This window comes from Rhinopithecus roxellana, chromosome 2 (genome assembly GCF_007565055.1).
Source record: "Rhinopithecus roxellana isolate Shanxi Qingling chromosome 2, ASM756505v1, whole genome shotgun sequence".
Lineage (NCBI taxonomy): Eukaryota > Metazoa > Chordata > Mammalia > Primates > Cercopithecidae > Rhinopithecus > Rhinopithecus roxellana.
The window spans coordinates 183450319-183475453 of record NC_044550.1 but is presented as its reverse complement, the minus strand read 5'-3'; the positions used below and the strand labels follow the sequence as shown (position 1 = coordinate 183475453).

Genomic DNA, 25135 nt, shown 5'->3' with positions numbered 1-25135 from the left:
AATTATGGGGGTGGTCTTTCCTGAGCTGTTCTCATGATAGTGAATGAATCTCACAAGATCTGATGGTTTTGAAAACAGGAGTTTCTCTGCACAAACTCTCTCTTTGCCTGCCACCATCCATGTAAGATATGATTTGCTCCTCCTTGCCTTCCACCATGATTGTGAGGCCTCCCCAGCCACGTGAAACTGTGAGTAATTAAATCTCTTTCTTTTGTAAATTGCCTAGTCTCAGGTATGTCTTTATCAGCAGCATGAAAACAGACTAATACAGTAAATTGGTACCAGGAGTGGGGTGCTGCTGAAAAGATACCGGAAAATGTGGAAGTGACTTTGGAACTGGGTAACAGGAAGAGGTTTGAACAGGGTTCAAAAGAAGACAGGAAGATGTGTGAAAGTTTGAAACTTCCTAGAGACTTGTTGAATGGCTTTGCCCAAAATGCTAATAGCAACACAGATGATAAGGTCCAGGCTAAGGTGGTCTCAGATGGAAATGAGGAACTTTTTGGGAACTGGAGCAAAGGTGACTCTTGTTGTGTATTAGCAAAGAGATTGGTGACATTTTGCCCCTGCCCTAGAGATCTGTGGAACTTTGAACTTAAGGAAAATGATTTAGGGTATCTGGCAGAAGAAATTTCCAAGCAGCAAAGCATTCAAGAGGTGATTTGAGTGCTGTTAAAGGCATTCAGTTTCAAAAGGTAAGCAGAGCATACAAGTTCAGAAAACTTGCAGGCAGACAATGCGATAGAAAAGAAAAGCCCATTTTATGAGGAGAAATTCAAGCTGGCTGCAGAAATTTGCATAAGTAACAAAGAGCTGAATGTTAATCCCTAGGACAATAGGGAAAATGTATTCAAGGCATGTCAGAAGTCTTCACAGCAGCTGATCATATCACAGGCCTGGAGACCTAGGAGGAAAAAGTGGTTTCGTAGACCAGGCTCAGGGTTCCCATGCTGTGTGCAATCTAGGGATTTGGTGCCCTGTGTCCCAGCTGCTCCAGCCATGACTGAAAGGGACCAATGTAGAGCTCGGGCCATGGCTTCAGAGGGTGCAAGTCTCAAGTCTTGGCAGCTTCCATGTGGTGTTGAACTTGCGGGTGCACAGAAGTGAACAGCTGGGTTTTGGAACTTCTGCCTAGATTTCAGAGGATGTATGGAAACACTTGGATGTCCAGGCAGAGGTTTGCTGCAGGGGCAGGGTTCTCATGGAGAACTTCTGCTATGGCAGTGCAGAAGGGAAATGTGGGTGTGAAGCCTCCAAATAGAGTCCCTACTGGGGCACTGCTTTGTGGATCTGTGAGAAGAGGGCCACCATTCTCCAGACCCCAGAATGGTAGATCTACTGACAGCCTGCACTGTGCACCTGGAAAAGCCACAGCTGCTCAATGCGAGCCTTTGAAAGCAGTTGGGAGAGAGGCTGTCTCCTGCAAAGTCACAGAGGCGGAGCTGCCCAAGACCATGGGAATCTACCTGTTGCGTCAGCATGACCTGGATATGAGACATGGAGTCAAAGGAGATCATTTTGGACCTTTAAGATTTGACTGCCTCACTGGATTTTGAACTTGCATGGGGCCTGTAGCCCCTTTGTTTTGGCCAATTTCTCCCATTTGTAATGACCGCATTTACCCAGTGCCTATACCCCCATTGTATCTAGAAAGTAGCTAGCTTGCTTTTGATTTTACAGGCTCATAGGCAGAAGGGACTTGCCTTGCCTTGGATGAGACATTGTACTGTGGACTTTTGAGTTAATGCTGAAGTGAGTTAAGACTTTGGGAGACTGTTGGGAAGGCATGATTTGTTTTGAAATGTGAGGACATGAGATTTGGAAGGTGACAGGGGTGGGATGATATGGTTTGGCTGTGTCCCCACACAAACCTCATCTTGAATTATAACTCCCACAATTTCCACATGTCATGGGAGGAATCCAGTGGGAGGTGACTGATTTATTGGGGTGGGCCTTTTCTGTGCTCTTCTCATGATAGTGAATGATTCTCATGAGATCTGATGGTTTTAAGAACAGGAGTTTCTCTGCACAAGCTCCCTCTTTGCCTGCTGCCATCCACGCAAGATGTGACTTGCTCCTCCTTGCTTTCCACCATGATTGTGAGGCCTCCCCAGCCATGTGGAACTGTTAGTCCAATTAAACCTCTTTCTTTTGTAAATTCCCCACTTTCAGGTATGTCTTTATCAGCAGAGTGAAAATAGACTAATACAACAGTAGATAACTAATGAGAATACATTAATGAAGGGCAAGAGATATATACTATATAGCACAAGTCTTCATACAATAAGTAAGATTTCAGATGTCTCATTCCAAGATAAATTACGCAAGGCAAATAGTAATTAATAAACAAAAAGGTTGTGGTTTGTTTGTTTGTTTTTGTTTTCTGCTTTTTTGTTTGTAACATATGCTAATATGAACACTGAAAAAATATTTTCTAGTGGTCAACTATACGGAAAAGATTGATTAAAAGGAAATCTCATGTTTTATGATATAAACTTTTTCCTTATTGTTCATAACCTGTATAGAGAAAAGAAAAGAAGAATTTGGCCAGATTTTTGAAGATTATTGGAGCTGAAAAGTCTATGTTATGTCCTTCAATATAGGCATCTTCTTAAAAAACCCTAAAATTATGGAGAGATACTGCAGAACCAAACATCTAAATATGACAATAGCACTTAATCTTTACCTGAGCCTTGATTTCTTCTCCCCATAAGCAGCATATTGTGAACAGACTCTATTTGACAGAGTGGTGAGAAGTGATAAATATTTAAGCTGGAGTCTCTAGAAAACAAGTGAAAGAATCTCATTAGATGGTCAAGATTCATTGAATATTGTATAAATGGCAAAAATAGGGACTATTAATTTCATGATTTTTTAATGACTAGGAAACTGAACACTGACGAAAGGAACTTATTGATATTACTTTTCCAGAGGTATTACTTTTATTTTCCAATTAAGAAGATGCAAGGGAGGCATTTTAGAAACTTTTACTGATTGTAAAATCTCGATTCCTACCATTATCTAAAAGGAATGCTATCAGAAGAAAAAACATAAACATGTAATAAGTAAAATGGGACATACCTCCTTCAAAAAGCATACGGTTGGGCTTTCAGAGGTACAGCAGGACCCTACCATAGAAAGATAATTCTTGGTGTAACTAACTAAAAGTGACAGAGGAGCTTGTCCATAATTAGTGGAATATTCCCACATAAATCTGTGGAGGAAAAAATAGAATTGGTCAAAAAATTTGTGAATAAACAAAATCTACTTTGTTATTTGAGACAGTGTCTTGCCCTGTCATCCAGGCTGGAGTACACTGGTATAATCATAGCTCACTCAACTTCCTGGGCTCAAGTGATCCTCCTGCTTCAGCTTCCTGAGTAGCTGGGACTACAGGTGTATGCCACCATGCTCATCTAATTTTTAAATTTCTTGTAGAAATTAGGTCTCACTAATTGGCCCAGGTTGGTCTTCAACTCCTGGGCTCAAGTGATCCTCCCACCTCAGCCTCTCAAAGTGCTAGGATTACAGATGTGAGTCACCATGCTTGGCCCCAAAAACCTGCTTTTTAGGAAGTATTTTGATGGAGAAAAGATATATGTTACATTAATTTATAGTTTTAATATCTGAAAAACACTAAGAATTTAGAGAAAAGGTTGTAATACTGCACTATTAATCAGTATATTCACTAAAAATAGATTTACAAATTTCTATGTGGTTTGTGTGAAAGGAGGGGCCATTCATCCCTTTATTCACTTCATGTCTAGTCAGGTGAATCACCCATGGTAGCTGCTTGTTAATTAAGCTGCTAATTGAATTAATTAAAATGAGTGTAATTACTAGATTTATTTTTCCTTATTGATCTCAGTTTATTATTTTAGATAATTATTATGCATAGATTACTTATTTGTTGGAATAAATAATTTCTGTTTCTGAGAATAGATGTCTTTATGGATCTATAAGGGACTCGGAAATTCTGGGCAACATCCTCTTTGAAAATTGACAGGAGCCGGGCGCGGTGGCTCACGCCTATATTCCCAGCACTTTGGGAGGCCGAGGTGGGTGGATCACCTGAGGTTGGGAGTTCGAGACCAGCCTGACCAACATGGAGAAACCGCATCTCTACTAAAAATACAAAATTAGCCGGGCGTGTTGGCACATGCCTATAATCCCAGCTACTACGGAGGCTGAGGCAGGAAAATTTCTTGAACCAGGGAGGTAGAGGTTGCGGTGAGCCGAGATCTTGCCGTTGCACTCCAGCCTGGGCAACAAGAGTGAAACTCCGTCTCAAAAAAAAAAAAAAAAAAAAAAAGAAGATTGACAGGAATGAGCAATCCTACTAATTTTTACAATTTGTGACCACTTTGAATGACATTGCTTCTGCTTTTTGAATATGTATATATTTCTTATTTTAATAAATGTATTTTCCCCCAGTTTTGTTCATTTTTGTGATTTTCCAAGACTAACAGAAAGAATCAGTTTATAATCTGGCCCCTTATGCATGTTAAACAATAAAAATTTCCAGGTTACATGATTACTTGATGTAGTAGATGTGTCATGTTCACATGTACACGTCACCTGTTTCTGGGATGTATAGGAGTGAAGAGAGAAGCTGTTTATTTTTTATGCTTTACTGGACATTAAGTATTTAAAATGTGTACAGCAATAGAACTGCTTCTATCATGTGACATACGCAATGATCCTTAGCATCAGGGAAATCACCACAGGGGCTGTCAAATATTTGAAAGTATAGCCTGTGGACAGGAGACTCAAGTGATTCTGATTAAGATAATAGGATTAGGGTTAGTAAGAGTTTGGGAAAATTGATTTTATCTCTGAGAAAGGCATTCTCTAAACTCAACACCAAAGGGAAGATTGGCTGCCTTGGATGACAGTCAAGTTACCATAATTTGTTCAGATTGCTGTAGAAGAGGTGTTTCCACAGAGTTGGGAGTTATATTGGAGTCATGTCTGATATTTTAGGCCCTAAAGTTCTACTTATGATGAAAGCGCTCACTTATCAGCAAATTCCTTTGGATCTTTCCTGAATGCCTCACAGATTTCATCATTTGTGGGTTCCACGTAGGTAGGGAATTCTTGTGGCTGGTGCTTCAGAGCAGCCATACAGAGCTTTCGTTCCAGGCCCTCTTTGGTGCAGCACTCAGCAGTGCCTGGGTGAACAGGGAATGGAGAGTCACTTTCACAGGACTTGGCAGACAGTGCTGAGGTCTGGAAGAGAAGAAAAAAGGAAACTCATATATATATGTAAATTTCCAGGCTCCTAGACCTCCATTTAATATAATATCTTAGCCTATAATTAGAAAATTCTCAATTGTAACTATGTATTCATGCCAAGGGCTCCATGAGGTGATTTTTTTAACATGACAAGTTGTACGATTATTGGCAAGTATAGGATCTTATTTATGTTAATAAATGACTCCTCAGAGTAGAACAAAAATAGAACTTTGAATAATAAATGGACAGTATTTATCTGATTAGAGATATTAGAATTGTATTCTCTAGCCCAGTGTTCCTCCATGGGGATATTAACATCTCTGAGGGTGAGAGGGTCATTTGAAATAGCTCCACTGGTGATTCTGTCATCATCTCCCACCTGCTTTCTGCTGCAAATGCCCCATTAAGAGTGAGGAGGACCTCCCTCTGTTTATTAAATGAGCTGTCCTCCCCTCCCTTTATGAAATGAGCAGACTCTTCATTGCTGGCTCCCATAACTTTCTACGTTATTTGCATTCTCTTACCTAACGATTCTTGAACCTGCTTTTGCATCAGAATTACACATAGAGTGCATAAAACAAAAAACGCTTTGGTTGCACAACACAAAAATTCTGTTTCAGTAGGTCAAAAATAGGACCGGAAAATCTGTTTTTCCCAAAGCTCCAAGATTCATGTGCAGGTGTAGTGTAGGTTGAAAACCACTGATGCACCTGCATTTACTGCTTCAGCAATGCTACACTGATCCCTGTGAGCAGACTAAGCACCATCAAAACAATCGTAGCATCAAAATGCTCTTTTTGGAAAGAATTTCATATTTGAAATTAAAATCTAAAATAGAGTCACCATAGAGGAAAAAATAATAGAAATAGTCATCATGGAAAAAATTACTTTGGGATTTATATGGGAAACAGTACTTTGACATTCTTTTTTTTTTTTTTTTTCTTTGAGACGGAGTCTTGCTCTGTCGCCCAGGCTGAATTTATAAGTTAGTCATCTTTTGAAGGTAAAATTTTGAAAAATCTTTTCTACCAGTGAAGGATGGCAACATGATAAATTACTTATGTAAACTAACTTCTCACCATCTTCCATACCATCCTTTCATCAGATTCAGAGAAGTTAAAAATTAGACTCTTTCTCTCTTTTTCATCCTCTCTTTTCATTCCATCTTTTTCCTTTCCATTCACTTCCCTGGCAACCCTTCTTTTTGCCTTTTTAAAGTTATCTTCTTTCAAGTAAAAAAAGGTTGACAAAATTTCGAAACACTTTTCAAAAATGTTTTGAACAAGCAGGAGAAAGAGAAATATGCAAAAAATATCAATGTCATATCTGTTCTCTTACACTCCAGGATTGTAGAGACAGATCATATCTCTGATCAAGGGATGTATTAGCAAATACATTAGCAAATATGTATTAGCAAATACATAAGATAAAAATGTGCTCTGTTATGTTGACCATGGTTGATGATTTGATGCTTTTGTAGTTTAAGGTGGTACAGAAGCTCAGGTTGAAATAAAAAATATGCATGAACTTGTTGGTGGAAGAAAAGGATTATAAAATTCTGAAAAAATAATAAGGGACAGGTAAAGCAATTAATGGCTAAGAATATTCGTTGTGTAGAATCTATTCTAATCAGATCTTTGGAGCATTTTTTCTGTATGATATCTGCTGAAGGCTTGAACAGTGAGACAAATCTGTCTGTAAAAACCTTTATCAAAATGCATCTAAATGTCATTTGCATCAGGCCTGGTGACTGCATTAATAAATTGCTGAAACTCCTTAGATTTAACCCTTTTCATTTCAGCATTTTAACTTTTGCATAAGTGCTATAGGGGAGAAACCTAGAATTTAGTTTTGTGCATACAGGGCAACTTTTGAATCCTCCTCCCAAATGTGAGACCAACACTAAATTATTCTGGAGCACTTCGTACTAGCCCTGGCATGATAATAAAAGAGGATAAAGCTATGATCAGGTTTTTAAGCTATACACAATATTTTAGGATTATTTCAAGAGGTTCATGAGCTGATATATATATATGCATATATTTAATGATCTAACAATATATTTAAAAATATGTATACACATATATATTTAATTTCAATAGTTCAATAGTTTTGGGGGAACAAAACTATTTTGTTTTTGGTTACATGGCTAAGCTCTTTCAGGGTGATTTCTGAGATTTTGGTGCACCTATCGTCAGAGCAGTATACACTGTACCCAATGTATAGTTTTTTATCCCTTGCCCCCTTCACCCTTCCCTGCAAATTCCCAAAGTCCATTGTGTCCTTCTTATGCCTTTGCATACTCGTAGCTTAGCTCCCACTTATAAGTGACAACATATGCTATTTGGGTTTTCATTTCTGAGTTACTTCACTTAGAATTATGATCCATGGGCTGATATTTGAGACGATCAAATGTATGGTGATAAAAACTTAGGTTTTAGAGTCATATCTGGATTTATATTTTGTAACTGCTTCTTGCTAGCAATGTATATTTAATATTTAATATGACCCAGTTTTCTCATTTGAACCTTGTAGGAATAATGGGTAACATTGACTCTTTATGTTAGAATAAACCGGGCTCTAAAGACAACAGGCTTCGTATTTCTCCCAAACTAGGAGTAAGTGGAGTTGCTGTCTAAAACTTTTTCAACACATGGTATAAAAGCCTATTTTGGCTTACTTCTCTGGGCTGCCACAGAGACAGCCAACCACAGAAACCTACCCTGGTGTCATAGCAGTCAGGGTCAGCCCCTTCCGCACAGCAGGCTTCGGTCAAGGAGACAACTTCCTTCACAAGCTGGCTGACCTGTTCAAACGTGCCACTGGGAAATTTTCTACTGTACAGAACTAGTGACCTGAGGGGAAAATAAGACAATATATCAATTATAACTGAAACTTTTTTTTTGATACAGAGTCTTGCTCTGTTGCCCAGGGTGGAGTACAGTGGTGCGATCTCAGCTCACTGCAATCTCTGCCTCCTGGGTTCAAGCGATTCACCTGCCTCAGCCTCCCGAGTAGCTGAGACTACAGGTGTGCACTACCACGCCTGGCAAATTTTTGTATTTTTAGTAGAGACAGGGTTTCATCATGTTGGCCAGGATGGTCTAGATCTCTTTACCTTGTGATCTGCCCTCCTCGGCCTCCCAAAGTGCTGGGATTACAGGCGTGAGCCACTGTGCCCGACCAGAACTGAAACTTTTTTTTTACATTTTGGCACATAAATAAGAAACCTGTTCAATGTTTAAATGAAATATTGTACACATTTACTTCTTTATTTGACCACTGAAAAAAATGAGGTTTAATTTAAAAAGCAGTTTTTGTTCTAGGCAAATTTATCTTGGAAAGCAGTAGAAATTGAACTTAGGGCTTCCATCAAACCAGTCTGGTATTGTCCTTCTTAAGCCTCCCCAAATGTACTTGCTCTGCACCTCATTGCCTTGGTTTCCCAGATTCCTGGAATGTACTACTGCATTTTAATTGAAATTAGAAAGCTATGCTTTACGTATTATCTTTGAACTCATTCATAAACTTACTGGTGACAAATTCTTAGACTGTGGTAACAAAACGTCAACTGGAATCTCTGGCTGTCCTTAATTTGCTTGACTCCTGTGCCTACATTGGGCCTGGGGCTCTATCCTCTTACTCTTGGCAAGGATTAAGGATTAACCTCCATGCTGAGTCAAAGTTACCTCACACTCAGTTTTGTCCAAGATCAAATCACCAAGAGAGGGAGTGGCTACTGCACACTTACAAAGATGTGAAGTCCTCCTTTCCCAGTTGGGTGAATTCCTTGCAGACTTTATTCTTTTCATAATCCCGGCCTAGGAGGCAGAAATAGAAAAATTTGTATGTTTCCCCTTTTGATGACTATTATGTTACATGTACTTGTATAAAGCTTAAGGTGATCTTGTACAAAGTGATCTTCCACGTGGCCTATGGTGAAAGTCGTATTTTCTCAATGTTTATACGCAATTTCATATTTTGGGAGCCTTTCTAGCTCTTCTCTCACATCAGGCCACAATTTTATGGCATTCTGTTATATTTTAGTCACCAGCAGAACCAAAGGAGAGAGTAAACTAATACTGAATGTAGGTGAGTCAAATGACACATGTCGACTAGCGAGTCTGAAGCTATTGATATGGCAACTGTTAGGTCCTATCTTTATAATGATACCTAAACGAGAATTTTTCTCCTTCCCTCCCTCCTTCCCACCCTGCTTCCTCCCTTCTTTGTTTTATTGTCTCAGTTTTACCTAAGTCCTGAAAAGAAAAAAAGAACAACAAATAAGTGGAGAGTGTCTCCACTCCAAGGTGAGGGGCTGGCGCCACTAATGCAGGACTTTAAAGGAGGTACAAGAGAGTTAGTGCTGCCACCTGTGCTCTGCTACTAGGCTCCTGGCTGTCTAAGGGAAAGCTAGGAATTCAGCTGGGGACAAGACAGAAATCAGGTAAAGAATATTTTGGACAAAGTTAGTGTGGTGAGTCTGGGGGATGGTGGGGTGTTTCCTTTCACTTTCACATAGTGATAAGGGCTTCAAGACACCACTCAGCGCTTGACAGAGGACTCTTGGAGTTTGGGGTGTAATGGACAGGTGTCTGATTCAGGCTGGAGAAATCTAGAGGGCGATGGGCTTGCTAAGTGGCCTGGAGAACAAGGTAGAGGACTGGGTGGGAAGCTGTCGTGTGACCTGCAGACCTGATGTAGCTCAAGCAGGAGAGTGAGCTGGCCAGGAGTTGTCTTAAATATATTTCCCCCAGTCCCAGCTCCATCCCTCAAAAAGTGCTATTTACAGAGCAGTGACTGCCAACAGTTGGGTCTCTGTGTGGAGGTAGGCAATTTGAAAACCAGGGGCCCAGAGGAGAGGCTTAAGGTGCCAGCTGCATATTCGAGATCTCCAGAAATAACGAGGGAGAGAGATCACCAAAGAACACAGTAAGAGAAAACGGGTAGCTTTGCACACCTTCATAACCAGAGGAGACAACCTTGGCTCACCATGCTGCCCACTGAAATTTTTGTCCATTGAATTGAGTTTTTCCTGCTACTATCTCTCTTACTAGCTTCTCCTTTCCTGTGTTATCCCTGGAGGAGCTAGAAGCAACTTAGAGAGCGGGAGGAAGCAGGAAAAGAGAATAGGCAAAGAAGACGAGAGGCAGGTATCTGTGTCCTCCTTTCCCACCACAGGCAGCAGGACTGAAACAGTCCTGAATGGGGGAGTAGCTTCAACTTTCAATGAATTAAAACATTTTTGACTATTAAATACAACTAGGCATTCTCACGATGAAATGACATTGGTATTTGAGAGGGAACAGAAAAATCCAGGACCTGCTCTTGAGTTCATTCATGCTACACGGAAGAGCTAGTTACTGCAGAGGGAGATGAGTTCTTTACTAATCATGAGACCTTCTTGTTCAGCATGTCCATCACATATGTGATGAACACATCACATATATGAGAACACATCAGTCAGTGTTCTCCTGACCTGACTCATCATTTATGCAAATAAGCCCAGGAAATTTCCCTCCTGTGATGTTATATCTTCTGGAAAAATGTAGGAAGTATGTAAATGGCCTACTCTCTGTTTTAAGTGGGTTTAACTTTTAGTGGTTTGTCCTTCTCACTTTAAATGTTGGGAAAGTCATCTCAGGTGACATGATGGTAACTGCTGTCAGGCGTTAATCCCAAAGATGTCCTCCCCTCTCTAACAGTTACAATTCTATGGAAGACTACGTAAACATATGCCTGGGTGGAAATTTCTATTTGATGGCTTGCAGTGGAGGTGGTGGTGATTGGATACAGACTTGAAAGGGTTGAATTTTTTTTTTTATGATTCATCAGATTAGTGTCACCTGCTTAATGTCAGATTGCCTGTAAAGGAAGCAGTTGCAGCATGTAATTTTTTGGATGGATGTCCCCCAAAATTTTTTTGTGGTAAGAAAAGTCAGATTTGATAATTGTGAGAAAAAGACATTCTTCAGTAGCACTTTTTAACAAGAGACTTACTCAATCACCCTCAAAACCACCTGGAAGGTGGAAAAGAACACGCATACCTGAATCCTGAGTCTGATGTTATTCTGGCAACTAGGACAAGGCCGTAGGGTTGATAAAGCTAATTGTCAGTGGAACCAAAACAGCCACTTGCAACAAACCTCTGTTATGTCTGAGAACCTTCACATCAAGTACATTTTTCTGAAATGTATTGATTAGTTTACAAGGTTGAATATTGTGACATGTTCCAAAGGTTAAGCAAGGCAGAAAGCTTCCATTATTCATTAATGGTATTCTATGGAATTGAAGACTAGAACACAGAGAAAAGAATTGGGGCTGGAACTGTGCTCATGTGGTGATGAGCTGTACTTACGATGTCAATAGTTGTTTTAGTTTACTCCTAAAGCTCCTATGAAAAATGGCTGGCAGTTATATGGCAGTAGATTTTAGTTCAGTGTAAGCAATCTTTATTCCAACTGTGGCTATTTTATAACTGAAATGAAAGCAGCCTTTTGAAGAGGTGAGTTTGTTTTATCATTGTAAATATCAAAATAGATTTAAATAACCATACATTGTAAAGATCCCTGAATTTAGTACAATGTATCCTCATCATCTATAAGATCACTTGCTGGGGATTAGAAACTCGTCTCTTTTAAAAATAGTGAGAGATTATAAGAAATATTTTTTCCCAAGGCTTGCTGTGTTTTAAGACACACAAAAAATAGCTCTAATAAGAACTTCTTTTCCTTATAATAAATAGGAGCTAAGTTTGTTTAAATTCACCCTACAAAATGGAAGAGGTTATTTTTATTAGTACTTCTCTTGTGATCATTCAATAACATGCAAAGTGAAATCTTGTATTCAAATGGGGTACCCCCGATGAACATTTTGAGAAATATTTTGTTTCTAACCTTCCAGATTCCGATTTCTCATTTCACTAAAAATGTAACGTTTCATTTCATATATTATGGGAATGTGAGTGTGCATGTGAAGGTAGTGTAAATGGGTATTGCATGTTATCTCATTAAATCATTTGAATTGAATTAACTATTTGTGTTTGCATACAGCACTTTAGAATTCGTGGGCATTATATACTGCTTTAGTTAGAATACAAACTGATGAGAGAAAAGTTGGAAACTAGATGGACTGCATAAGGCTTAAAGTGGTTTTGAAACTATTTTTGCTGGAACATTCAGCCTTGGGCATAACAGGAAGCAACAGAGGCAGCTCGAGGGATATTGAGAAAGCTCAGAATTAGAATATAAAAATAACCTGTAGAGGAAGCCGTTGCACCATGATCTTTCACGTGAAATACCCAAAATGCACTTCTGATAAAATAATTTTATAAATGTATTTGTCCAAAGAGAAGATATCTAGCTTACAAGAGAAAGCCAATGAATGTTAATCATTGTCTCAATTTACAAATACAGCAAATAAATACTAAAGTTAATTTACAATGTGATTATTACGAATTGATTCCCCATTCCATGGAATACTGCTTAATAAATGTTTTTAGTGTAAAACCAGTTGAGCCCACTCCAATTCATACAGTTAAATCTTGTCTCAAACGAACTGTAAATTATATGCTCTGTTTTCAAATGTACCATTTGGTTATAAAGAAGGTGATTTGGACTTTGATATGGCTCTAGTAAATATTGGCATAATCTTAGTGACTCTGATGAAATCACTTTCACATCAAGTGACCCCCCACAGTACTAAGTGTTTACTAATTTCACCAACAGAATTTGTGCCTTTTGTGATAGCATGTACCACTTTTTATCTATATTGTGAAACATTCTGGTAAGTCTTGTTTAATTCTGAACTTTTGAAAGCCAGTGTGATTTATTTTCAGGAAATCTTTGCTGCTTCAGGCACCTTACCTCTGCCAACAGAGTTGACAATATTCATTCATACATGCAACAGATATTTTGTGAGGCTTACTTTGTGCCAGACATTGGGTTCAATATTGAATTTGAACATACAGTGGAGCCCAAAATAGACACATCCTTGCCCTCATGTAACTTTCGTTCCAATGGGGATCGCTAATAAGATACTGTCTTGTTACAAAGTTTATTACAGTAGGTATTTGCATGCCTTCACTATTACTAGTCTTTCACTAAAACCTAATTTGGCTCCCTAGAACAGTTATTTTTATACCAGGAACATAAATGGATCCTAAATAACAATGACATAAATAAGTGCTCATATAGGATGCTGGAATTGTCTCAAGTTGCTGTTTTCCTATTGTGTTCTGGAGAATCACGGGCTTTAATAGCTCTGTTGGGCATTTTATATTTTCACAATTTCATTTCTTCGACATTTTTATTTCTATTCTGTACTGACAGAAAAGCTCAGTATATTTGTTAGTATTTTTAAAAATAAATTTACCTTTTAAGAATATGGTTTGCAGTGTTTATTCAAACTAGTCAGGCATGATATTGTCGATTTCATAGTAGTGAATTTACTTAAAGAGTAAACATTATTGAGTTGGTTTAGGAAGCTGATCTGGTTATAAGAGATTTCTATATCACTAGAAATATTGCCAATGAAAAAGTGTGAGCTTGAGTCAATGGAAGGAAATTCAACCCTTTTAATACTAAACCCAGAGACCCACATGACATCTATAGATAAACTAATCTAGAAGTTAATGGTACCTCGTAGGATGATATCAGTGGAACAAATTGAGTGTCCTTTCAGACTTTGAAAATTCAAACACAAGTGAAAACAGCAAAAGATACATAGTCATTGGGTTAATTACTCAGAAACTGCAACTGCAATAGGAGGCAGCATCACAGACTCACTCAAACTAATGTCCTTGGGTTCACCTCAGGTGGTTGCCTGTCCTTTGTGACACTCACCAAAGTCCCAGAGGAAGTATTTTTTTTTTTCTCCGTGCATCTCATCCCACCTCTCTTTCCTTTTGTGGGTTGGTTACCTCCTCATCTATAATTGGTTTTGTGAGGGTAAAGATAGAGGAGGAGGTTTCCCTCTTCCACTTTTGGGATGGGTAAAGATGATATCCCCTGCATTTAACTTGGAAGCTCAGAATACATTGAAGCACTTAGGTTCTAAAGCAATATAAGAATAAATAATAGTAACATCATGATAACAATTAAAATTTGAGTGCCAACAATTTGGTGGTATGGTTTTAAATATTTGACATATATTGCCTACTTTAATCCTCACAAAAATTCTATGAGGTTTGTGGTTATCACAGTTTACATCCCATGTTTACTACCTATTTTTATGCATCATTTTAAGAACTTCATTTCTGTATTTAAACTATTTCTATGAAAATTGTACTTTAACTTCTAAATAACATATAACTTTTTGAGCACATTTTGTCCGTGAGTTAGATCATTACTCTATTGAAATTTAGTGCTCTTCTTTTTATGGTATCAAAAGATTCATTATTATTCATGCCTGTCTAAAATCTTAATCTCAGACTATCAGTCCTGGAAGTCATTCTTATTCTTCATTTTCTCTCTTTTTAAAAAAAAAAAAGTTTGCAGGGTTTGGCACAGGAAAACAGAAAGGTAAGCAGGTTGGTTGAAAGACTCAGGCGCTTTGGTCTTAGTAGCAACAGAGACTTGAAGTAATACTCACTACACGTTTGCTGATAGATCTTATAAAGGAGGCATATACTAATATTTCCTTTAAGCAAAATTGTCCTCATTTTCCATGAAAGCTCTTTCAGGGAAAAGCTCATGTCTAAATTTTTAGGTCCTGGATACTTGGCACAATTCTGGACATTCCCATAAAAGTCACTTCATTAAGCAAGTATTATAAAATTTGAAGGAAATATCATTCATCAAGGGATGGCATAGTCATAGTTCCACATGGCACTTCTTTGATAAGGTGATATAAACAGTAAGTGGTGGTGATTCTGCCTCCCTGGCTAGCTGCATATGATCTATCTCAATTAAAACTTGAGAAAACATCAACTCAAAATGGATTAAAGGCTTAAATGTAAGACCTGACACTATTAAATGAATACAAGAAAACACAGGGGAAAAGCTTCATGATGTTGGTCTAGGCAATGAGTTTTTTGGACATGACCCTGAAATCACAGTCAACAAAAGCAAAAATAGGCAAATGGGATTGCATCATACTAAAAGGCTACTGCACAGCAAAGGAAAAATTAACAAAGTGAAGAGACAACCCACAGAGTGGGAGATAATATTTGCAAACCACATGTCTGATAACAGGTTAATATACAAAATACGTAAGGAACTCAAACAGCTCAATAACAAGAAAATGAATAACCCATTTAAAACATTGGCAAAGAACCCGAACACATTTCTCAGAAGAAAACATACAAATGGCCAATAGGTTCATAAAAAATGTTCAGCATCAGGAATCATTAAGGAGATGCAAATTAAAACCACAATGAGATATCACCTCACACCTGTTAGAATGGCTATTCTCAGAAAGATTGAAAGATAAGCATTGGCAAGTATGTGGAGAAAAGGGAACTCTTTTCCACTGTTGGTTGAAATATACATTAGTATAGCCATTATGGAAAACAGTATGGATGTTTCTCAAGAAACTAAAAATAGAATTACCATAGGATTTAGCAATACCACTTCTGGGTATTGAAGGAATATCTGCTCTCCCACGTATACTGTAACATTATTCACAGCTACAAAGATACTGAAACAACCGAAGTGTCCATCAGCAGATTAATGGATAAAGAAAATGTGATGTATTTACACACTTGAATACTATTCAGCCTTGAAAAGAGAAGGAAGGGAATTCTGTCATTTGTGACAACATGGATGATCCTGGAGAACATTATGTTAAGTAAAATAAGCCAGGTACAGAAAGAAAAACACTGCATTATATTATATATGGAATCTGAAAAAGTTGAACTCACAGAAGAGTGAATTGATGGTTACTAGCGACTGCAGGGAGAAGAAGAGGGAGGGAATGAGGAGCTGCGGGGAAAATAGTGCAAAATTTCAGTTAGGCAGGAGGAGTGTTTTGAGATCAATTGTGCATCAGGGTGATTATAGTTAATCATGTATTTTATATTTCAAAATAACCTGAGTAAATGTCAAACGACTCACAAAAAATGATAAGCAGTGAGATGGTAGAGGAGTTCATTGATGATTTTATCATTCCCTATTACATATAGATATCAAACTGTTCCATTGTGCCCCAGAAATGTATATAATTATAATTTACCAATTAAAAAACAATACATTTTAAACCAGAAAACACTGTGCATGGGTGATTTCCTTTCACTGTTTCCTATCAATATACACATCTCAATGACTACTGAAGTTGTAACTGTATAAATTGAAATCGAATTATGCAATCTAATGGAGAGGATATATTGTACATGTATCATTATTTATGTCTCTGTCATCACACATGTTTTTGTCAAACAGATCCCCCGAGCCATTTAAATGCATGTTAAGTCCAACAGATGGCATTATCTTGTATAGGAAAATTTCTATTTCAAAGATTAGCAATTTATCTTTTTAAAATTATAAGAAGTAGATATTTGTATATTAATTTTTCATATGGCCAAAACAGTTTTATAGTGCTTGTCTGCTACAGTGTTGTGTTAGCAATATTTTTTTATGAATGGAATATAATTTTCTAATTTTCTTATTAAATCCCAGTGAGAAACTGAAGGCTTATTATTGGACAGTTGTAAGAGCTATAATTTAAATGGGAAATTTTACTATCAAGTACTCAATACTATTTTCTGTTACCCATTGTGATAAACATTGTTTTAAATGCTTTTATAGCACTTCGTTTGTCTTAGTAAGGCTAAAGAGAGCCTTTTAAACAAAGGAATTAATAATGAGCTTTGCAGTATCATGTAGATGGAAAATGGAATGCCAATGTTTTCTACAGGATATTAATTCTAGATATTACATTCCAGTTGTCACCAGGATATAATTCCTTAAAATACTTGCTAAGAAAACTTAAAAGAGGACACACTTCAATGTTAGCCTAGTCAACAATCCAATCATGTATTTTGTTATTTATATTTTTTAAAATCCAGTATGTGTTTGTCAAATAAAAGTATGTTCATTTTAAAGCCAATTATGACCTAACATTTGTAGCAGAACTGAAAAATATCAAAATAACAAATTTACTTTCACGTGTAGTCAAATTTGAAGACTGAAATGTGTTATTCTAAGACTGTGCTCTTGCTATTGTATTTTTTAATATATAACAAAATCATAGTTATTTCCATATAAAAATATTCTCACTCATAAGTGGGAGTTGAACAACGTGAACACATGGACACAGGGAGGGGAATATCACACACTGGGGCCTATCGGGAGGTTGGGGGTTAGGGGAGGGATAGCATTAGGAGAAATACCTACTGTAGATGACAGGCTGATAGGTGCAGCAAACCACCACGACACGTGTATACCTATGTAACAAACCTGCAGGTTTGGCACATGTATCCCAGAACTTAAAGTATATATATGTATATGCACACTTTATATATATACACACACATATATATATATCTAACTCATGCAGGACTTGAGCTGCATCAGCGGATATGAATGTGAGGGACATGTGTAACTATGTTACACTCCTTGTATATTCCAATAAATCTTTCTAAATCAGCTTTCAGAAAAAAAGTTATGTAAGTTTCACCTCTCTAGGATGAAAAACACAATTGGTTAAATGTAAACACATTTAAACAATTCATATGTGATTTCATTTACAGAGAATAAAAATGGCTAGTAACTAATTGTTTTGCCTATTTTAAATGTAAAGATACAATCATTTGTTAATATTATTTTCTTTAGGTAGTGTTAAACCTCAAGGTACTATTTTAACATGACACCCAGGTTAGCAAGTCCAAATGCTTGTAGGATCTAGGAACCACACAAGTTACATTTGATCCAAGGGAAGAAAGCATGAAATGCCCAATGGTGAGAACTGAGTGTTTAGTCCAAAAGGAGGAGTGGCAGTTCAGCTCCAGTTCATCATTGCCATGTGAAAATTCGACACTTATTACTACATATTCCTGTGTTTCCAGAGAAGCTAGAAATCTAGATTTTTATGTGGAATCTCCAGGTTTTAAAACATTGACAAGTTAAATGAGACTTTAAAGACATGGTTTGTTGGCCCAAACCATGAGGGTGAAAGAAAACATCCATAGGAGTCCGTATTTTATCATGATTTAAGATAGAGTCTTTGGATACAGACCACCTGGATTTGAATTCCTTCTTCCCTGGGTAATAGTGATACCACTGGCAAGTTGCTTATCTTCTCTGTTCTTCCTCAGTTTTTTCGTTTGTAAAATGAAGATGATCATATCCTCAGGAAACAGAATATTGCTGTCAGTTATTATTATTATTATTATTATCATTATTAGCTAAATCCAGTTAGTTTGTGATCATTGTTATACACGAGTGTAATATATATATATATATACACATAGCTATCTACACACACACACATAAACACACAAACGCATACAGACACATCAGTTACCTACTGGGAACATGGCATCATATGATAGAAAACTCTAAAGTCACCAATCTTTAAGGAACTTGAGTCTGAAGGTAGACATAAGTATACAAAATCCCAATTTTGTAATATTACACAAAAATTTATTGAACACCGACTAAATGCCAAGTAGTGTTCTATAACTGGGAATTACAGGAAATAACAAAGGTTCTTAATTTCACAAAGCTTACATTCTACATTTGTTAAAATAAGCAAATGAACAACCAGTGATAAGGTAAGGTACTAGGTGCTAAGAAGAAAAAATAAATCCAAGTAAGGGGATAGAAGACAATGGAGTGGTAGGTGTTATTTGTGGTAGGTTGGCTAGGGAAGCCCCCTCTGTAAATAGACTTGGAGTAGATGCCTGAAGAAGGTGAGGAAGGGAGCTATGAGAATGTCTGGACAATTAATGTTCCTGGAATAGAGAAGAGGTAATGCAAAGCCCTGGCGTACAAAGGACTTAGAGTGTGAGATAATGTGGAGGCCAGTGTGGTCAGATCAAAATGAATGAGAAAAATAGGCAAGAGAGAGAAAAAGAGAGAGAGAGAGAGAGAGAGAGAGAGAGAGAGAGAGAGAGAGAGAGAGAGAGAGAGGAAGCAATGGGTAGAATGAAGAAGTTAGGTGACTAAAAATATTGGGGAAGGGCATCATCAATTCCTTTTAGAGGTTTCTTCATTTTCTCTTATCCTAAATAGATTAAGCTGATGACATTTTAGAGAGTGCACACACTTATCCTTATAATACATAACGGTGACTGCATATTTGGCATTGCACCTGATATCAATAAGATGAAACATTGCTATTGATTTTCAGGGAAGTTAACATTGCTCTCAATGAGAGCTGTATGACTTCAGCCCTTGTGTAGGGCTGTTTTGACAGGGAAGGAATAGAAGGAAAAGTGTAGCTCACCCACTAGCCCAAAGGGAACTTTCTTCTTGCAGTTTTATATCATGTTTAATAAAAAAAGAAATGCTGTGAATGAAATGCTTAAAGCAAAAAGGAAAATGTTCATAATAGAAACCTGTTTTTGCCAACAGCTCTTATCAACTGCAGTGGTTTATTTCCTGTTGGCATGATTACCTTAATAATTTTCTAGCTATGTCACAAGCATCTAATCTTTGACAAACCTGACAAAAACAAGAAATAGGGAAAGGATTTCCTATTTAATAAATGGTGCTGGGAAAACTGGCTAGTCATATGTAGAAAGCCGAAACTGGATCCCTTCCTTACACCTTATACAAAAATTAATTCAAGGTGGATTAAAGACTTAAATGTCAGACCTAAAACCATAAAAACCCCAGAAGAAAGCCAGGCAATATCATTCAGGACATAGGCATGGTCAAAGACTTCATGACCAAAACACCAAAAGCAATGGCAACAAAAGCCAAAACAGACAAATGGGATCTAATTAAACTAAAGAACTTCTGCACAGCAAAAGAAACTACCATCAGAGTGAAAAGGCAACCTACAGAATGGGAGAAAATTTTTGTAATCTACCCATCTGACAAAGGGCTAATATCCAGAATCTACAAAGAACTTAAACAATTTTACAAGAAAGAAAAACAACCCCATCAAAAAGTGGGCAAAGAATATGAACAGACACTTCTCAAAAGAACACATTTATGCAGCCAACAGACACATGAAAAAATGCTCATCATCACTGGCCATCAGATAAATGCAAGTCAAAACCACAATGAGATAACCTCTCATACCAGTTGGGATGGCAATTATTAAAAAGTCAGGAAACAACAGATGCTGGAAAGGATATACAGAAATAGGAACACTTTTACACTGTTGGTGGGACTGTAAACTAGTTCAACCATTGTGGAAAACAATGTGGCAATTCCTCAAGGATCTAGAACTAGAAATACCATTTGACTCAGCCATCCCATTACTGGGGATATACCCAAAGGATTATAAATCATGCTATTATAAAGACACATGCACACATATGTTTATTGTGGCACTATTCACAATAGCAATGACTTGGAACCAGCCCAAATGTCCATCAATGATAGACTGGATTAAGAAAATGTGGCATATATACACCATGGAATACTATGCAGTCATAAAAAAGGATGAGTTCATGTCCTTTGCAGGGACATGGATGCAGCTGGAAACCATAATTCTGAGCAAACTATCACAAGGACAGAAAATCAAACACCACAAGTTCTCACTCATAGGTGGGAGTTGAACAAAGAACACTTGGACACAGGGTGGGGAACATCATGGCCTGGGCCTGTCGTGGGGTGGGGGGCAGGGGGAGGGATAGCATTAGGAGAAATAACTAATGTAAATGTGGAGTTAATGAGTGCAGCAAACCAACATGGCACATGTATACCTATGTATCAAACCTGCACGTTGCGCACATGTACCCTAGAACTTAAAGTATAATAAAAAGCAAAAAGAAAACTTGAATGGAAAAAAAAGAAAAGAATAAAATGCAAAAAAAAAAAAAAATATTTTTAGTGCTCTGTTAACAGAGTGTAACTTAAAACAGATTTTTTTGGTGTCGTTTACTTTTAAAAATCAATTTTTACAAATGTTTCCTGATCCTTAAAGGTAACTTCTCCATCTGCAAGTAAAAAAAAAAAATTTTGTAGCTGTGTCAGCAGTCTTTGTTACTTGGTTTCCTTGGAAAGGAAGAGGGAAAGATGTATTGTATATTAATATTCCATCCATTTCAGTCCTGGGGAAGAAGCTTCCTGTAGGCAACTGGTGAAGACTGCCTTATTGCTTCTCATAGGGTAGCAAAAGTGGGTATTTTCTTATGACACTATCCAGATTTAGCAGATTTGGTAAGCTCTTTTCTCCAAGATCTACCCAGTGGCTTGGGAACAAGCTTCCCAATGTTGTTTGATAGGAGAGGGCTGGCTTAACTGGAGCCTGTCCAGTAAAGGCTCATCCATAACAGTATCTATTTTAGACCCAAGGTTTCCAAAGAATAGTTCCATAAGTATAGACATTGTAGAAAAGAGTCAATATGTTGAGATACTCAGAATTAGATAAGATTTCTTTCCTGTAGTGTTTCTCAGAACCTTTAGGACAACAAAGGCATTGATCATGAGACCACCAAGGAGGAATAAAGTATGGCTCATTTCTTAATTATGTTTGGTCACAGAAACTTCTTTTCAAGATAAGTCTTGAATGTTATATATTTTTAAACAGGTGCTTAAATAAATGCTGTGGGTGGTCAGCCCTTTAGAACTATAACAGCTAGAGAAAACTGCAATCCAAACCAATCCCCCACAAAACAAGGATATTCAGAACCTAAGAGTCCTCAAAACTCCCTTAATCTGTACACTTTGTAACTTCCTGCCAGAAGAGAACACAGCTAGCAGAATTCTAAGTAAACTGCTGACTTGGTCTTTGGGTCATGCTCAGGTATTAGAGAATAGAGAATTGATAGATCAGGACTACTCCCCCCAAATATTGAATGTTAATGCTTACAAGTGTATTATGTATATCTCAAGATATCATCTGGAATATGGCACATTGGTTATAAGAATGAAGCTTAGATCTTCAAGGGGACTGACGGGAGGTTTTTAGCATCCATTTCATCAGAATCTGAGCACTGCTGAGAATGTTGAAATAGAGATTGCAGAATGCTCTGTTATTCTCCAAAGGACAGTGTCATTCTTTGAGGTGAAGCCAGTGCACACCTATTGAGTCAGCAGTCTAAGATGGTGATTCATGCTCCTGGTTATGGCCTCCATATATAATTCCAATTCCTAGCCATTATTGGACCTTCTGTGTTTGAAGATCCTGATCTGAACCTGCTTCAGTAGGATTTTTAAGGATCAGATCTGCCCCAGCAAATCCTTGGCCAAAAGAATAAGACTTAAAGGGATTTCTTGGAACATGGCCTATTTAGAGGTCTTATAAGGGACACACTTTATGTTGCTTTTTTATACCCTACACTGTCTGGGAAACACTTTGTAGTCTTACCTAAGGATGCATAGCTTACTTAAGAATTGATGGGTAAGACAAGAGTTAAAACAATTTGATGATGAAAGTAAGATCAAGAAAGAGTAAATGTAAGAAGAATAATAAAAAGTCAAGAGCAAGGTTATGTATGTCACAGTTAATAACTGATAATTCCTGAGAACACACATTTTATTCCACTGGTAAAATACATTACTAATATGAATAATAGTGTATCAATTAGGTGAGACTGTTAACCAACAGCACTAAATGAAAAAGTTAATTTTACAAAGCAGGATAAATGCAGATTTCCCTTGTGAACATTAAAGAATCAGCCAGAAAAGTAAATTGAATTAATTATGAAAAGTTTTCCAGTTGTAGAATTCATAAAGTTGCATACTTCACATAATCTTAGTTTGTATGACGTAAAAAAGTTTTTAAACATTGCCCAAAGATGAAGACACCATCTGAAGAATAATTTTAATGAAAAATATATCTCAATTATATTATTTGTGGTTGTGTTTCATAGCTATAGAAAAATTTTATGTGAGGGGTATTTTAAAAAATACCGTGCATTTTCAAATATTGCATGTATAGGATTCGTTTAAAGGGATCAAAGGAATCTCTAAGTTGACATCATGCATCATTGGCATGGTATATTACACTCTCTATGGTAATAAATATTTGAAGTCTTAATAAATGCTTAATGGTGGATCACAGTCTTTATTTGCATTATCTTGTAGCAATTAGGAAATGTCTAATTTTAAATCATTCTCTTTAGGTCTTGCTTATTAACAAAGGAGGGAAGGATAATCGACAAATTATATAACTACATTTACTTTCTTTAACAAGATTCTGGTGTTGATTTTTTTGTCAATTCCAATTCAACATTACATGGCATTGTGGAGCTCTGATTAATGCCTCTCTGGTCCTTCTCCCTCTCCCCAATATATTCACCAGTTCTTCTGTTTCTTACTTTTTATTTCATTTTTTAAGTGATAATATAAAATTAAACTAGTAAGAGTTCCTATAAATGGTCACAACAAAAGAAATCTTACCTCTCTCTAAAGCGTGTCCAAATGCCACTGCAAGCAGTAGTGTCAGAACCCTCTTCATTTTTCTACCAGAGAGTCTTGCAGCACCTCCTGTCTCCTGTAGGTGACCACGTAAATGGTGGTAGCCAAAAGTAATTGGCTTCCTTTTTACGAAGATTCCTGACTATGAATTAATCAATTATTAATCTCTACACAGAAGTAAGGGGCTGTTATCTTTGGCCCAAAAGAGATAAAATAATACCAATCAAGGTAAATAGACACCTTGGGGATACTGTAGTGGAAAATCTAGGAGATTTTAATCATTAACTTTGTCAAACTGCAAAGAGCCAAGGTATATAGATTATTTTCCACTGCTGTTTCTCACTAAAGTTTACTTAATATGTTAGTAATGAACACCTTCTTCCCCCGTATAGGGCTATGTGTCTTCTTTGGACACCCCACTTTTCTCATATGTAAGTGGAAAATTGGAAACTCTCTCTTTACCTCTCTTCTTCTCTTTGTTTAAATCTACTACAAATAAACATTACCTTAAAATATTGCAGATCAGATATTATAAGTAATAAGGGGAAAAAAGAGTTAAAGTCAATTCAGCATAATATTTTAAATCCATAATTCTGATGCTATGAAGTAATTTTATTTGAGATGATGGCATAGTACTTTGTATTTCTATGCTATGTTACACTTTCTGAAGCACAGACATATATGTTAAAAATAACCTTTGAAGTGAGGCAAATAACTGGAGAGGTTAAATGGCTCACCACGGCCAATCATAAAAAGTTAGTGGCAAATCTTGGACTCCCTACAGTGATTTTAAAGCTCCTTCTACTAATAGTTCACAATTAGTATATCTTATGGGCATGTAATTTGAGAGCTCAGAGAGGCCCTGTAAGACATGAAATCCAACATCTTCATTTTACAGAAGAGTGAACTGAGCACTGGGTAAATTCTGTGACTTGTCTAGAGAGTCACAGGTAGACCATTCACTGGAATTAGATGAGTTCCACTCCTGGATTTTGCAGTAGCCCTCTTTTCAGGAAATGGTCAGGTTCAGGTTGTTACACAGGCTCTAAAATCAAATCCCTACTCAGCTTTCATAGCTGTGTAACCTTGGGAAATTTATTTTGCCCTTCTAAGTTTCATTTTCCTCGTATGCAACGTGGTGATAAGTCAGTACATTTGACACAACATTGCTATGAGGTTAATTAAGGTAATCTGGGTGCAGGGTTCATGATAACATCCATCACATAGTGACATGGGTTAATGTCACCTGTTACTCTTATTCTAGTTCTTGTCACTTTCTCCCACTGGCATTCCAGATTTATAATATCTGAGGTCAATGGAACTAATGAGGCCATTGGAACTCAGTGGAAGAGTTTAAAGCCAGTTCTGTGTCCAGGGTCTCACAGGCAAGTGATTTAAAACCTCATTATCAACTCAGTAACCAA

The 25135-nt window shown here is 37.2% G+C and overlaps 1 protein-coding gene across 1 annotated transcript in view; it reads right to left on the bottom strand.

Annotated features, from left to right (window-relative positions):
* GC (GC vitamin D binding protein) overlaps positions 1-23935 on the bottom strand; it is a 44692-nt gene extending 20757 nt beyond the window's left edge. Inside the window, exons 1-6 of the mRNA XM_010384115.2 lie at positions 23694-23935; positions 8987-9056; positions 7958-8090; positions 5018-5229; positions 3082-3214; positions 2687-2781 (exon numbers count right to left, since the gene is read on the bottom strand). Coding sequence (XP_010382417.1) covers positions 2687-2781; positions 3082-3214; positions 5018-5229; positions 7958-8090; positions 8987-9056; positions 23694-23751 — 701 coding nt within the window. The 5' untranslated portion in view covers positions 23752-23935. The remainder of the gene's footprint in view (positions 1-2686; positions 2782-3081; positions 3215-5017; positions 5230-7957; positions 8091-8986; positions 9057-23693) is intronic.
* Between the last annotated feature and the right edge of the window lie 1200 nt (positions 23936-25135).